Below are 16240 nucleotides of genomic sequence, written 5' to 3' on the forward strand. Positions count from 1 at the left end.
CCTCTCTTTAGAAAAGCGAATCAAACCCACACTCCGGAAAGATACTTCATGGGCCTACAATAAAGCATCTGCTATAAAATGGTGGGCACGGACACACTTCCCCAGATTTAAAGGGCAGCCTTACACTGGGCTTGCAAAAGATCAATACCAGTCCTGAATTCCCCGAGATATTCAGGCCTCTAGATCCTCAGAGGACGGGAGAAATGCTGTAGCCTTGAGAGGGATGTCTGAAAATGGGACTCATCCATTCAGCACATGGATCGCTTCGCATGACAGTCAGAGGCACTGTGGCATCCAACGTTCAGGCATTTACTTCTATGAGTCACATTTCCGGGACATTATGCACCAAGTCCCTATGCTGTACTGACCTTCTCTAGCTCCTGCTGATAAACAAAACAACTGCTGCCCATCTAACTGAGCCTGTTGTAAACTAGATGCAAATATATTTTTTTTAATCCTATTTATCATCTCAGCTAGGCACAAGCAGGTGAACAACTTCTGCCTTGTGACAGCAAAGAGATGAGAGATGTCTCCTCGTTCCTGACCTCAAGGGCAGAAATATCATAGACTTGCATACGAGACAACTGTTTAATACGTTCACAAATCAATTTTATTAATTTAAAACAAAATTAATGAAGAAAAATTCTGTACACAATTGTGGACACAACACACTTTTTGTACAATAAGGCCCAGATAAACTGTTTGTTTTTTTTAGTCTGCAAGTGACTAAAAATAAAAAAAAAAAAAAGACAACCAACCCCCCATCACTGTCTACTTTGCTTGAGGAAAAAAAAGGCTAATTATAGTCTCAATTCTAAAAACTACCCACAACGTGCTTTATGTACGTATGTGAGTACTGCATGAATTCCAGCACTCATACTTGGTAAAGTAAAGCACATGTGCAAGTCTTGGTAGGATAAAAACCTCTCTGTTGGTAATAAAGCAATCCACAAATATTGAATTCTAGCAGCAATATGATTCCTCCAATAGAGAAGGGTGTTGTGTAGCTACATTGGTGCTTTGTAGCTCTGCAGGTAGCTGTTTCAAGGCTGGTGTTTTTAGCAAAAGAAAGCAAGAAGAAAAGCTGGAGAATGAACCAACAAAGCTGAGGCTTCTTTTTAATGAAGAGGTTTAAATCGGGTAAAGGGAATTGGTACAATTCAAGCCAGAAGTCAGACTAACAGTTTACCTGACCAAGTAGCTCATGGCCTTCAGGATTAGAAAAGCCACAAGTCACAGACAGACACAGTCTAGGTTTGCCCTGTAAATGGGTATAGACAAAAGCAAATTTTAACTCCTTGGCGATAACTATTTCAGTATTTCCATTGCCGGCAATGGATGTTATATCTTAGGAAAATCTGACTCCTGGTGGAAGAGGATTAAAAAACTTAAATGTATATGATTATTCTTGTTCAATTTCTCCAAAATATTCCCATTTCTAATTTCTAAAAATAACAATGATGATAGTTTCCTTCATTTTTGGATGAGATAAAAACTATTCGGTACGAAGATTCCAGTTTAAGCCATCTTAAAATATATTTGTGTTCTCGCTCTATTTCTTTAGGGAATTAATCTATGAATTTATTTTTCAATACTTTAAAAAAGGGTCAATATGTTAACTTTAAAGGAGGAAACAGAAGATTGCAAAGAACTCCTCTTCAGTTGTGTTTTATCTATATTTCCTTCATGGGGGGAAAGAAACCAATCTTTTCATAATGAGACTAGGCGAGAGAAGAAAAAGGTAGAGAAACAGCTGAGAAGAACAAAACCCAATTCTTATTGACACTTGACATCCATGCTTTTGGTCTTGACAAATTTATCTAAAAAAATCCATTATCTACATATTTATATCCAACGCATTGATAAGGCACTGCACAACAGCCTGTGCACACGTGGCCTCATTCTTCACCAACAAGGCATTACTATCTTTCAATAGCATTTACCTTAACAATATGTAAAAGAATCATTCATTATTACAAATTTACACAAAAAATTCTTCCTGTACATGATTGTCTCAGTGATGTACCTATTAGTTTAAATTAGACATATTTTAAACTACTCTGTAATGTGCTAAAATCAAAAGTCGTTGCTGTACCATAAGGCAAAGGCTTATAATAGCCTTTAATCCTATTATACATATTCTCAGTTATATGATGTCAAAATATAGTCTGTTCATAAATAAGTAAAGATGTACAGAGTACCCTGGGTATGAGAAACCAAAAAGTAAACCTTCTTTACAAGAAAATTACTCCACTGGTGTTTTGAAAAATCTCAGTCTTCATTGTGCAATCAAGTTTGCTGTGTTGAAGAAACGGTGTGTGTCACATTGAAGAGTCTAAAAACTACAAAGCATTTGCAGGTCCTTTTTTTTCTTCACAGGTATGAACCTTTTATTTCCTTTTTTTTTTTAATTTCTTTTTCCTTCTCTATTTCTTTTTGGTAGCAAATACGGCAAAGATGAGTTGTTCAAACATTTGCATGGCTTATTTTTGTTGGACTCGCAGTACCAGAGTCAACAGCTGTTCTGAAGAAAAAGACATGCTCCTCCGTTTACTGAAAGGGCAAGGGTTAAGACCAATTGCAGCTGTACGTCAACATGTTGAAATCACAAAGTTCTGTAGTCCAATGCTGACACAAGACACAGGCATCCCGTCCACGGGCAGAAGGAGGCTCTGGGGTTTCAAAGTGCTGCTGAGCTGCTACAAGTACTCCAGTTCCAAGGCATGGTGAAGGGCCATAAGGTCAGAGTGGCTCGAGATCCTCCAAAATGGCATAGCATGCTGTGAACAGCACAGACAACATGTAAAAATAACCCCAAGCATTCTGGTATTTAGACCCACCCATTGTCTTTCGCAAGGATAAGGGAACACAGCTCAGGAGAGAAAAAGAGCTCTTAAAGCCTCGAGCCATTCATGTTTATCTCTGGTTTCTCTGACCCACCCCCTCGTCACAGATTATCAATAATGGCAAGTCTATCTACTAACACGAACAACAGCAAGCAGGTCAGGAGATGCTAAGGAAAGGGAGGGGTTTCTCATCTCTTTATAAGAAAAACAGATTTCAGCACGTTGCAGAAGTAAATATTATTTCTAGAAAATAATTAAGAAAAATAACCTATACATGAAGCACGTGGGTAGTTTGAGGAAGGGAACGGAACTTGATCAAAACCAAAAAAATATAGGAAGTAAAAGTATTACCAACAAAACATGTTTGTTCCTTGTGGAACTATCCCTGGCAGGTGAGTTAAGAACATAGCCATGGTGATTCAGAATAGCTCATGTGTTGCTCACATCACTTTGAAAGGAAATTTATCCCAGTGGTTTGTATAACGTCGCTCATTCTTAGCGCTGATCTTAAAACATCTTTTCCATACGGGACAATTTTAAAATAAATACATATTTTTTTCCTATTAGCTGTAATAAAATCTGTCTGGAGCCCAAGTACGTTTGCAAAGAACCCGAATAAACCAAAAAACACAAATACCAGGAAAAAGCACACATTACCTCATCCATGAAGGGTAAAAATCTGATTAAGAACTATCTTTATACTCTAAACCAGGGATTACAGTGTCAGCAAGAACTTTTGCATAAATAAAAAAAAAAAAAGATAACCATCAGCTTTCAACAGGAAAATATTCTATAAATCCTGTGGGAAAATAGTTTAAATTCAACAATGTTCTGAAGGCTAACATGATCGTGTTCACCTTTTCATCAGGTCAGCTTACGTCCTGGCATCTTTAGGAGGCAAATGACAAGCAATTTATTATCACAATAGCTTTGGAGTTCCCCGAACATTTTATCTACAACTTCTCAAAGATGCTTTCTTCATCCTCCTTCAGCACTTCCCAAGTAAACTCCTAATTCTACTGAAATCAGTGGCAAAACTCCATCTCTTCTGATAATCACTTCTACACTGACCTCCTTTTTTTTTCCATTCAGGTCTTCTCAAATTTTAAGATAGAGAACAATTTTCAAAACAATGTGAAACTCCGTTTCCAGTTGCATGTTTACTGTAGGCCCTGCAATTTTACCTTATACCTGCCTCAGAAGTCAAACATCCTGGCACAGAGCCTATCATAAATTTCTCTTTAGAAGCTCAGGTAAACAGCTGTCTGTCAGTGTAATAATAATTATTATTTTTAGAAGAATGTTGCTTCAATCCAGATAATGATGTGCTGATGAATTGGGTTGAATTTATAGAATAAAGGGGAGATTTTTAAAAGAAACATAACCATGTAACTAGCGGCAAGTTGTTCTGAAATCAAATGGCAACTGTTAAGGAACAATCTACTGTTGCTCTTGTGAGAGTCAGAGAAGATAATACTGAGTTAATTAATACTAATAAGCAAGACTAAAGAGCTGTACAAGATCAGCAAGGGAGCACTGTCAGGAATCTGGAAAATGGCCCCCCCGTGAAGGACAGGTGTCAGCAGGCAGAGTTGCACAGTAAGAGGGGCTGCAGAGCGAAGGATGCGGCGCTGAGCACCCAGTGCCCGTGCTCCAGGGTTTTCACCTCAGAATAGCTCTACTCTGCCATCATGGAAAAAATGCCCATTAGTAGCTGCAGAGCATTTGGTGAGCACCTGGAAAATATATTGTTCTTTAGTTCTATCCAAAAGAAATCTGTTTGGGTTTGGGTTTCTCTTCCCCTAAAACCAGCCCAGGATGTTAATCAAAGCAGAGTGAGGGGTGATGACTGGAAGGTCTGCTTAGATATGACACTACCAATCTGAATTAAAATGTAATATGGATGCATCAACAGATGCCTACATTCAGAGTATGCCTAGATTTTAGAGCAAAGAAATTTCTTCTGGAAGGAAATAAAATCATCCACAAGGAAGCACCACTGGAATATTTTCTGTTCTGCTTCGCTTTACTCTAGATTGTTACAAAGCCTTGAGAAACAGTTGCCTAAATCTCAGCTTGAAGATAAATGCATGAGCCATAGCTGCTTATGGAGAGAACAAAACCAACAAACAAAATAATTCAGACACAATTGAGATGTTGTTGGGAAAAACACTTATGATATTGCCAAAACGCTTTTACAGATTAAACCTTTCCCTAAGAAGGACGCGTTAAAACTGACTGTGACACATACTATTTCTTCATTTTCAATCTAGACTTCCATTGCATTGTCTCTACTCTCCACCAGCAACAGAAACTAGATGCAACTAGTTTACTCAGTTACAACGCCACGTCCCGGTGTTTTCAGTTACATCATACAGATAGTCTATCCTCTGCGATCTGTAAGGTTAGACACTGCAGCTTTCCAACTCAAATCTTTCCTAAAGATTGATTTCTTGCACCATCTCCAGGAAACGAACCAGCAAGAGCAAAACGACATAAAAATTCCTAATCATGCTGTTCTGCAGACACTCCAAAAGCTTCTGTGCACCTATCTCTCATTTAGGCTGCGAGATCTTGCTGGAAGAATTTACAACATCTGATAGGGGTATGACATCAAGGACAAACGGGCACAGGTTTGTGCTTGCAGCAGGTCCGTGCAGTGTTGCCAGATGACTGCACTTGGCCGGTGATGCTCAGCAGTGCTGCCTCCATTTCTTGCGCGGCTACAGTTTCCCTCTTCTCTCACAAGCCCCATGCCAGGTAGGACCTACGTGCTCCCCCTGCCAGCCAGCCAGAACTCCATGATTCTCTTTAGTCAGCTTGGCACCAGCTCTGCCTTAGCCACCGGAGCAGGGAGGTGTACGCAGCATACCTAAGATGCGGCGCGGTGAAGAGTTTGGTGGACACCTGCCTTTGCGTAGTGTCTCTTGCAGAAGCCAAGAGTCAATGACATGGACGGCCTCCAAGGTCATACAGCAAACTAATGAATAGGGAGAATTGTAGTAATAAATTCTTGGCCTCCAGCTCCCACTTCATGCAGCTCCAGCATTATACTGCTTCCCTAGTAACAGCCTCAGCATCACAGAGTGTACACACACCATGCAGCTTGGGCAGTTAAAGACACTGATTGATTTAACAGAAGCTTTAGCTTCTGCTAAATCAAATCACAGCAATTCTTGCTAGATGCCCACATGCAATATCAAGTTTTGGATTACCCTCAGCTGTTTATGGTCAGATTTTAAACCAAAACTTTAAGTGGTCATTATTTTGGCTATATCTTTCTATTTGAAACTCGCTTAAGTGTCCTCTGCTTTATTTATGTCCGTCTGTGAAAGGAGTATACCTCCTTTTACTCCATGCAGTTGCAGGAGTGAGGTGTGGAATGATTCTGGAGAGTCCCACGAAAACAAAGAGGTTGTGTAAACCTCAGGATTATAATTATTTTCAGTTCTCCTGCATATAGGTCAAAAGACCAGCAGCGCACTCCCAAGAAATAAAGCACGCCAGGAACGCGGCGGCTGCACGGGCCTGGAATCTGCACCGGCGCTCTTCGCAAGGCCAAATTCAGATCTCTATCAGTCTGACCCTACAGCACAGCCTTCATGGCTAAGAGGAGGGGAAACAAACCCCATACAGAGCTATATATATCTATATGTACATGTTTGTGTGTGTAGATACTGTCTCGCACACATATGTGTCCATATATACGCATGTGTGTTCAGGGGGCATATAGAGTAATTTTCACCCTATCTAAAATAACAAATGATTGTACAAAACTAAAACATTTCAAGTAACAAAATTATCACACAAACCCTTATACATTATTCCTGTATTAACATGCCCCATTTAGCCACAGCTATTCAGCCCTTTCAAAAGTGGCAACACACCCATGAGACACAAGTACATTTTATTCTTCCCGAATGACCGGACAAGAGTTTCTTTGTATATATATTCACTAAATATTGCCTTTAGAAAGTCATCCCTGCCAACACTTTGCACACATGTCATGTACAACACGTGTCTTCTATTCTGAGCACACAGAAAAATGCTAATATCTCGTTTGCTGCTGTGGGAGAATGGACGACAAATGCTACCCACTAATAAATAGGCGGTGTAACTGGATGCATTAGTATCTAATGAAACTATAAGAAAGCTTTTCTTACTGTATATTGCAGGAACATGCATCTATACTGGCAGTAAAACAATGATTTTGTTTACTATTTCGGTATCTTCTGCGTAAATACGCAGCTTTTGTCTTTTAAAAAACATAAAGTGTTTTGTAGATGATACTTGGTAATAAATACATTTATCAGCTTTTTAATGATTTAATTTTGATGGCATTTTGAAATGAAATACAGTGGCAAAAGTCTGAATTTGGTTTTGGTGTAAAAAGCATGAAAAGTAAAAAAATTAATTTAGTAAATCTAATAATAATCACAACATTATTAAATAGCCTAAAATATTAAGGTGTTTTATTTCTGCAATAGAAGCAATATTACTTTTCAGCATGTATTTACTGAAAGAACAAAACATCAACTATTTTATTTAACAAAATAAAGTGTTTCTACTAATACACGTGCAAAACAAAGCTATTTTTTGAAGACAACACCGAAAAGTGCAGACTACCCTCCTTCCCTTAAATGAATACGTATTTATACAAAACCCTTACTCCTGAGGGTTGTGACGGATTTGAATAGAAAACTCATCGGTTTCTGTCATCTTTCACAGTATTTTTGTTGTGTTCCTGCCAGGTTTGCTAAGCGGTCGTCTTTACTTCCTACCCCAAACCTGACCAGCACAGTGTGACTGTGAGCTTAAAAGCAGTGGCATATTGGATACCCATTTATATTCTATTTATTGCTCCACAAAGATTTATGACTTTTCCTCCAAATTTCCCTCCGAGGCAGCGTGACCATTTTGGAGACAAAGGGAGCAGCCGATTTGCCCGGGCTCTGCCGAATCACCTGATGTAAAATCCAGCTCCTCGGTGCTGAGAGCCTCCTCCTTTGTCTCCTCTCGCAAATCAGAAATCCTTTGGAGGATTCTCCTAAGTAGAAAAACTCAGGAGTTGGTTGGGGGTTTTTTTCTGTATTTCTGTATTATTTATTTCTGCATTTACGAGCATTTCCCGACTGTGTCTCCAAAGGCAAAGGCAAAAGACGAGCTCAAATAAAACAAAACACAACACAACTAAACAAAGCGAAAAAACAGCCCAAAACACGAAAAAAACAAAGCGAAGCAAAACAAAATGCCAAGACAATGGAGTCTCTGGCAGGAAACCCCAGCAACTTATTCTGCGAATAGCTGTGTCACCGCAGTAGCGCTCGGAGGCGGAGGCTTGGGCAGCCGCCCCCAGCACCCCTCGGCTCTCACACCCTTCTCCCTCTCCCCTCCTCTCCCTCTTTTCCCGGGGAAGCTGATCCGAAGGTAGCAACCTCCGCGTGAACCCTGGCATTGCAGCCACCCTGGCTGCGCGCTGAACTCATGCAGAAGGGTAGGGTTATTTCTCAGTCTGCAACGCAAACCTCCCAAGAATTTTCATTTTCTTATAAAATGTTTTGCTGGAAGCGACAGCGACACAAAGGTGTTGATACCATGGCTTGTCCCGTGCTACGTGAAATGTAAGAGCCTGTGGTTTCCTCGGTGTATTGTATTTATTTTCATCAATGGAAAGAGGCGTTTTATGAAAAAAAAGTCTATCCTAAAAATGTTTCTCAAAAGAGCAATGATCTTTTAAATGGTATTAAAAAGTTTCTATTATTGAATTTTTACAATAATGACAACAATAAAAAGATTTTAAACCTGGCCTTTATTTTCGCTATCGCTGTATTGACTCAGGCTTTTCATGAATGGCATAAATGAAAATCTTGTTTGACGATTAAGCAAATGATAAACTTTTGGTAAATCATTTTGAATAACAAACCTTAACTTTCTTACCTCCTAAGCTGGAAGTTCAGCTTTTGTCACCAAATGAACACAGAATAAAAAAACTCTCAAAATAAATAGGTTTGAATTTATATGCTCACTTAAAAATACTCGTTACAGTTTACACGTAGCCAGTGAAGTGCTATTTAAAGAAGGGTGTACTGCTTATGCTCTAAGTAGTGTAAAGAAATGTACAGATACTAAGGGCTTCCCCATAGGCCAAACCGCTTCAGCAAAGTGCTGCGCAGAGGGGTAACACAAAAGCTGTCCCTGCCCTGAGAATATCACAAAACTTGGTGTGGTGATGGGAAGGAAGGCAGGAGGGAACCAGCTAACAAGGTGAAGGGGATAAGCCCGGCAATGGGATACATATGGGACAGTTACGCCGCTTTGGACTGATGAGCTTCGGGTGTTTTTGTGGGGGTAAATCTCCTGTTTTGTCTGCACATTCTCCAGAGAAGGTCTAGGCTTTTACTCTTTTCTAATACAGCGACACCATTTATTCCTTAGAGCAAACATCTTTCAACTGAAGCACAGTATACACTAGGCTGCATTCCCACGCTCGCTCCTCCTAACAACCATAAAACCGACCTGAGGGGCAGATAACCAAAAAGGCATCATCTGAGTTGGGAGCAGCTCCTCGTACCGCAAGGCACCGTGTGGTTCTTGCTCTTGCAGGATGTGAGGGCCAAAAGTTAAGAGGCAAAATCCTGCTTTCACAGTGTGAAATGGTGACTTCTTTTTCGGTGGAGTGAGAAGCAGGACAAGAATCACAGAAGCATTTTCCTTAATCAGATTAATAGTTTCTGCAGAAAGGCAGGGCTGCTGGTCTACTTATTGACTTCTCTGGCATTGCTGCAGCAGATAATTTAATCCAGAGCATCTAACATGCTTTGAATCTGAAAATTCCTTCCACCGAGAAAGAATACGCAGAAGTAATGGCACAAAGGAACTTTCTGTACTGCTACTCCTCTTAGCAACTGGAAAGGCTTTTTCTTATGCTTTTCTGAATCATGTTTCCTGTTGAAAAAAGCATTGAATTAGATAATGTTACCGAAAGGACTACTCCTGCCATTATCATATACAATGCTATTTCACCGAGCAACAGAAAAGGAACAAAAAGAAGATTTTTTTTTTTGCCCCCTGATCTTAAATGCAGCTTTTAAAATGTAATCATTTACAGCGGGAAAACATTTCTCCGCAAAGATGAAAGGCATTTCTGAAGGAGAAAGGAGCAAACCGTTCCCGTCAGTCCGCCAAAGGGATATATGAAACTGAGACTCTGCAAAGTGCCGGGACGAGCCGGGAACCTACCCGCAATGCTGCGGGGGCACAAAACCCGGATTTCATGAAGCAAAACCAGCCAATGGCTGTTAAAACGCCGTGCGGGTTAATTAGTTTCACTTCTCCAATTTAAAAAGCTACAGTGGAAACAGATATAGAAGTACCACAGAGAGTTTTGTGGTAAAAAAGCAGCTGTGTAAAAGCAATTTACCTGTAAAAGGCAGCAAGAACAGAAATGCCCGTTTTCCTATTCCTGCTCCAATTGTTCAAATAGCCAATATTATGCCTCATTCCTCCAAGCGAAGGGTCTGTATCTGTGGTACTCGGGTAAAATAGCAAGGCTAGGAATACTGCCTATTATTTTTCAGTGGGAAGTACTGCTTTTTATGGAGCGTGCTCCACAGTGGGACAAAAAAAAAAAAAAGTGAATTTTTCCCTCCTTCCCAGAGGAAAGCGAAAAATAATAAAGACATAGTCAAATAGTATCCTCTGCTCTGTTAACTGAGGTTATGAATGCAGGACAAGCCACAAGTCCTGAGCACAGTCACCTGAATGCAGATTCCAAATAACGGACGCACAAGAAAACTGAAATTTCTGTATACCTACTCCAGTCCCACATACCTTTTCAAGGTGTGACACATACGTGTTTCATATAGTCAAATAGCACACTGCCTTTGATCAGCAAGAATTGCCATTTTTTGCTTATATTCATAACATCCTATGTGGTATTTTGGGATGCCAATGAAAACAGAACTATTAGTTCTTGGCACAAAAGCCGGGGTCCATTTTCTGGCTCCTTTTTGAAAGACATCAAACATACAGAGCTAGCTTAATGTGTCTTTTGGAGAACAGTAGGGCATGTTATTATCTACAGTTTTATGCAGCTTTTTACTAGACATGGTCAAAACATATTTCATAAAGCAAAGATACAAAACCCAAATGTCAACGCATGCTGTCCCATGTCGAAGAAAAGACAATTTTGCTTTCAGACTCTTGAAATCAACCCGCACTAAAGAAGAGCTATTACCTTTTTTGCGCCTTGTTCTTCTTCGACACCGTCCCCTATAACAACATACACTACTTTTCTTCCAAATCTTTGAATTATTCGCTCAAAACAACTTTCCTTTCCTGAAAGAAAAAGATCAGACTATTCAGGACAGGTGGTGATGGGATGACATCAAATAAATCACTTTTTAGCCCAGATCTCCCCCCGAGCATAACAAACAATTAGAGGTACTGGGAGAGAAGAGCATCTCCCGCAGGATGGCATATCAAGGCCAACTGCAGCTTTACTCCTGCCACAGCAGCTGACAGGCAACCTCAAAATCTGCTCCATGAGATTCTTAAGTACACACGCCATGGCAGACATAGTGGACTAGAGGTCCGCAATATCACCTTTCTTGTCTCCTTCCCTAATCTGAGACAGGATGTGGGGGGAATTTCCCTACCAGGAGAATTCGCTACTGGCTGTTCACGGCCAGTATCCCAAACTGAGCAAATTGATTGAATCTGAGTTGAAATTCTAGCTTTTTCTCCACAACCTGTGACAAGATTAATCACACCTTCTAAAACAGTAGTATCCTGATTTAGAAGGTCACCCAAAAGATTTAGATTTAAATGCCTGTAATCCAATACATGGGCAAGGTCCTTGATCCTGCACTGGGATCCATTAATGTGGCTCCTTACTTCACGGCACAGACCTAGGGAAATGATCCCAGTGCTCCAGTACTATACGTAGGTACCGATACTGGGAAGCTTCAGGTACTGGTACTGGGAAGCCAGAAAGAAAGTAAAAGTTTACAGTTGAGTTTTCTCAAATGTACCCATTCTGAAAGATCACTTCAGTCCGGTCAAGGTACAAGCTTATCTGTGTGTCTACAGCAACCGATGAGAAAAATTGTGTTTTTCAAAATAGTTATTTCAGCTACAGTACAATACCAGGGTAAGAACAAATAGGCTGGTAATTAAAAAAAGGTTTCTAGCCAGCAGAGAAGCCAAAATACTCAATGACAACCTTTAACAGTAGCATCAGGTATAAGAAACCTCCAACACTTACTAGGTTGCAATGGTGCTTGAAAATTATTAATTGGGTCATATTACAAAAATCGCATGATTTCCTGTGACAGTCAGTGACTGAATGCAGTTTTGCAAAACTACCCTGCTGTCCTGTGTATGTGAAGTCATAAGTGAGTATTAAAACATGCTTTAATTAAATTGTGTATTTAAAGCATTATAATTCAAAGTTTTAATTTACTTTGTAGTTTTGACAGATGGTACCATAACATTTCTATCCAGGAAACAGTTTTAAATCTTTTATGGTAATGCTTTCAAATTTCTGCATCAAGCTCTGAACTAAGCCTTTTTAAAAACACAAAACCAAACAAAAATAACCCACCATTTTTTCTCGGCCATTTGAGCTTCCTGTATTACAGATATTTAAGAACACATGAAAATTTTTTTCATGTAGCCCACAATTTTGAGGGAATCTGAGATAGAACAGATATGTCATAATCACATTAAAAACTACAAGCACCATTGCCATCTGGTCCTATGTACTTCTACATACTCAGAATATATCTTCTATATTGAACCAGAAAACAGAAATAAACACTTGCCTGGCTGAAGCTTATTACAGTCAGTATGAATGAACTTAAATAATCACATTCTGCAGCAAAACATTCTTGCTTCTGGTAAATTGTTTACCAAAATTTGCTGCAGAGCCCATGAATGAAATGGAGCCGGGGCTTACCTTTACAGAATTTCTTCTGCTCATCTGGGGAGACTTCAGCGTTCTCTACTTACAGTCTACTAAAAAGTCTCCTCAACTGCTACATAGCCTCACAGTTTTGAGAAATGAGGACAAAAATGCAATTATATTTCCTCCTAACAGAGGCTGCTTCAGCGTTAATAGAGCTATATGAAGCTTTCTGTGCTGGATCATGACAAACGTTTGAAAAGCGCTTTTAGAATGCTTTAGCATGAAAAGTGTTTCATGAGATCAGGTATTACTAATCTCTATATTTGCTACAGTGAATGCATGTAAGAAATAAATATAGACTACAGTAGCTTTTTGTTTAGAATTACAGCTTCAAATGTATCACAATATTATAAAAATAGCTCACCTATTTTAGTTGCACTGTAAATATTCTCTATGGGAAATACAACCCCTAGTCCATACAACAAGACTTTTGCCAGAGCTGGAATTAGCTGAGTAGTTGTTACAAGAATGTTCACACAGTTTGTCCTATGGAAGAGAAAATGCAAACATCCTTTTTTTAACAAAACGAAACAGAACAAGGAAAACCTTACCCCTCCCATCAACCCCCCTCACCATTATTATTGCCACTTGCTAAGAAAAGGGGTTTTTTTCCACCTTAAAGGAGAGCAAGGTAGAGTGGCATGGTCAGACCAGAACAAGGAATAAAAGGGTCCTCCAGGTTTGGCATTTTGCCCACCAGACCGGGCAGCATCTTCTAGACCATCAGCAGACATCCTCAAGTGTCCTAACTGCCTTGTACTCTTCGTACTCACCTCGAATGAATAAGGGTGAGTGCTTTCAGTGCAAGTGTTAACCAAGAATCCGTCAAAGCTTCGATTTCTGCTCTGAGTTGTAACCAAGCCTCTCTTTTTGCTGGACCAAGAAGACCTGTGTAGTAGATAAGGACATGTCTGCACCGAAATTAAGCAACATTCTGTCATTTTCCTTTGCTTTCATTAGCTCATTTTCCACACGCTGCAAACTAAACAGCTCACTAAACACTACCATGTTAAAAAAAGGATCATAAACCAAAAGTTCTTCCCTTTTACTGCTTCTCATCTATTTTTGTTATATACTTCAGAGTCACTTGCCTCCGACATTATTTTTGTAGGTATTATATATTTCTTTTACTCGTCTGTAGCGGAAAGCCAATTTTCGCATCCAGTCCACTCCTCCGCGCACCCCTGTCGCGAGGCACAAATTCGCACTGGTGGCGGCTGCGGGAAAGCCGTCTGTTCCGAAGTTATAGGTGCTGGTCAGAGAAAAACAGACCCCCAGGTTAACGAAACGCAACGGGCCACATTCAGCCACCAGCTACTTGCTTTGCTGGGTTGCAAAGGCTAAGAGAGCTAAAAAGACAGTGGGCTACTGTAAGCGTTACAGCAGTTCATCGCTTTCCCAGGAAGGAGCTTGCAAAGCAACGTTTTATCTCGTTCAGTTCTCCTGTACCTTAAATCTTGACCGTTGTCGTCGGAAGACACGTCGTCAATGTGAACCTGGTCGCATTCCTAAGGCAACAGAAAGACTTTATAATTTTCTTGATCTTGCAAATCTCGAAAATAAAGCTATAAAAGGCTACGAACAATCTGCTCATCAGGGATATTTTTAATTGTGGAAATCAGTAGATGGCAGTCTTGTTAAAACAACTATTTTACCTATTCCTTGTGCTCATTTCTTAGAATAAATGCACACCACCATTAGCTACTACTGTTAAACGGCTTTCCAAAAACACATTTTTGTGTTTAGAAAGGAAAGTGGTTAAAAACAATTAGCATATGTGTTCCATAAACGTTCTTGTAGCCTTTCAGGTACCTTAAAACATCATGCTGCTCAAAGCTGATTCAGTCAGTGCATAAGTGTAACTGAAACCAGACATTTTGGTAAATGTAACATATTAGAAAAATTAAACCTGATGCTAACCGCCAATGAAATTATGACCTCTGATTGCTGTTGAGCCACACACCAACACAGCCTGAGGCCAGTGTTTCAGAGGAGCGCAGACGAAAAATCTGTTCCTAGTTTGCCATTCATTTGAGAGTTGTGAGTTTCCTTCTCTCTCTTTGGTCTTACTGCATGAAAGCAGCATGCAAAGATGAAGAAAATCTGAACAGAAATAGCCAAATCAAACCATCTTTCTTCAGCGACTTGTATGCAAACTAACATGGCACATTCATAATTAGCTTTGTCCATCACTAAATTAAAAATCATAATGCATATTGTTTATCCACCAGAAAAACATTAGAACGTTACTATTAACAATTTAACTTTTGGCAGGAAAACAAATAAACCTCTGGCACTCCAGATCAATCTCAATTCAATGCTTGAAACAATAATGGATTTCAATTATTTTAATAATTTCCTCTTCTCTCTCTTAATGTGAAGTTCTATAACACACATGATCTATTTAAAACATGAAAATACTGCAATCCTTTATTTTTGTGTTACTGCTTTCCTCTGAACAAATTTTTCTCTCTCCATGGATTTGTGAGGAAGGGAGGGAAGATAGAAGTGGAAAGAAACTCAAACCAGCTGTTCCCTAACAGAATTAAAATCATGACCCTCAACCCTTTTTCTAAAACATCTATTTTCCAGCCAGCCCTCTCCCAGCAAGCAGCAAGCTCCAAGGAGGAAAAGACTTTGACCCTGTAACCTTCTCCTCCTCTCCTGAGGTCAACAACCTCAGATAAGAAAAAAGCTGAAGAAGTCTATTTGGCCTCACATGATGGCTGTGGATTCTAGACTTTTAAACACACAGGTCTATGAAAAATGCCTCAGAAACTTTTCAAGCGCTTTGAAGAACAAGGTGTGGTTGTACAAGGGTTTTGTACTTGCACAACATAAACTTATTCTTACTGTAATACATACTATTTTGTATTTTTACGCACAGGTAGCTTGTGCTAGAGAGAGAGGTAAGAGTGACAACCAGCACAGGAAAGACAATACTACATTTGCTCGTATTTAACCACCATACAGTGAATTTCCTCCTCAGGCAGACAAATGCATTAGGACACAGCTGAAACTACAAGTGTGAACATATGTTGCCAGGCTTTGAAAATCAACTTGGCTAAAAAAAAAAAAGGCCAGAAGCTTCTTCAGCAAGTTATCAAATTCACAGAAATTAAGGTTTTTTTGTTTAAAACTGAAAGGAACTGTCCATTCAAATGCCTACAAAGTTAACAATTCAAATATGAAGTGTAAGCTAATGAAGGGACGCCCTCTGAACCTGTGAGTTTGCCGCTGTAGTTGTTCTTCCACTGCTCAGTGACTTCTCAAAGTCTCCATGGATAGAAAACTTAAGCTTGGGTTGTCAAAGCAGCAGTGAAAATTATCAAGTCAATAGCCTCCTCCCCCAGCTCAGATACTATGAATGACAACTAGAACAAGTTACTGGAGAAGAGGATTCAAAATAGAAAACTAGGAAAAAGAA

General features: G+C 39.7%; 1 protein-coding gene across 2 annotated transcripts in view; it reads right to left on the reverse strand.

Moving 5' to 3' along the window:
• Positions 1-604: 604 nt before the first annotated feature.
• The window catches only part of EYA1 (EYA transcriptional coactivator and phosphatase 1), a 92214-nt gene continuing 76578 nt past the window's right edge, over positions 605-16240 (reverse strand). For both annotated transcript variants that reach the window (XM_063327044.1, XM_063327043.1), the window contains exons 14-19: positions 14263-14321; positions 13905-14065; positions 13587-13701; positions 13178-13299; positions 11083-11183; positions 605-2780 (exon numbers count right to left, since the gene is read on the reverse strand). In XM_063327044.1, coding sequence (XP_063183114.1) covers positions 2700-2780; positions 11083-11183; positions 13178-13299; positions 13587-13701; positions 13905-14065; positions 14263-14321 — 639 coding nt within the window. In that variant the 3' untranslated portion in view covers positions 605-2699. The remainder of the gene's footprint in view (positions 2781-11082; positions 11184-13177; positions 13300-13586; positions 13702-13904; positions 14066-14262; positions 14322-16240) is intronic.

This window comes from Chroicocephalus ridibundus, chromosome 2 (genome assembly GCF_963924245.1).
Source record: "Chroicocephalus ridibundus chromosome 2, bChrRid1.1, whole genome shotgun sequence".
NCBI lineage: Eukaryota > Metazoa > Chordata > Aves > Charadriiformes > Laridae > Chroicocephalus > Chroicocephalus ridibundus.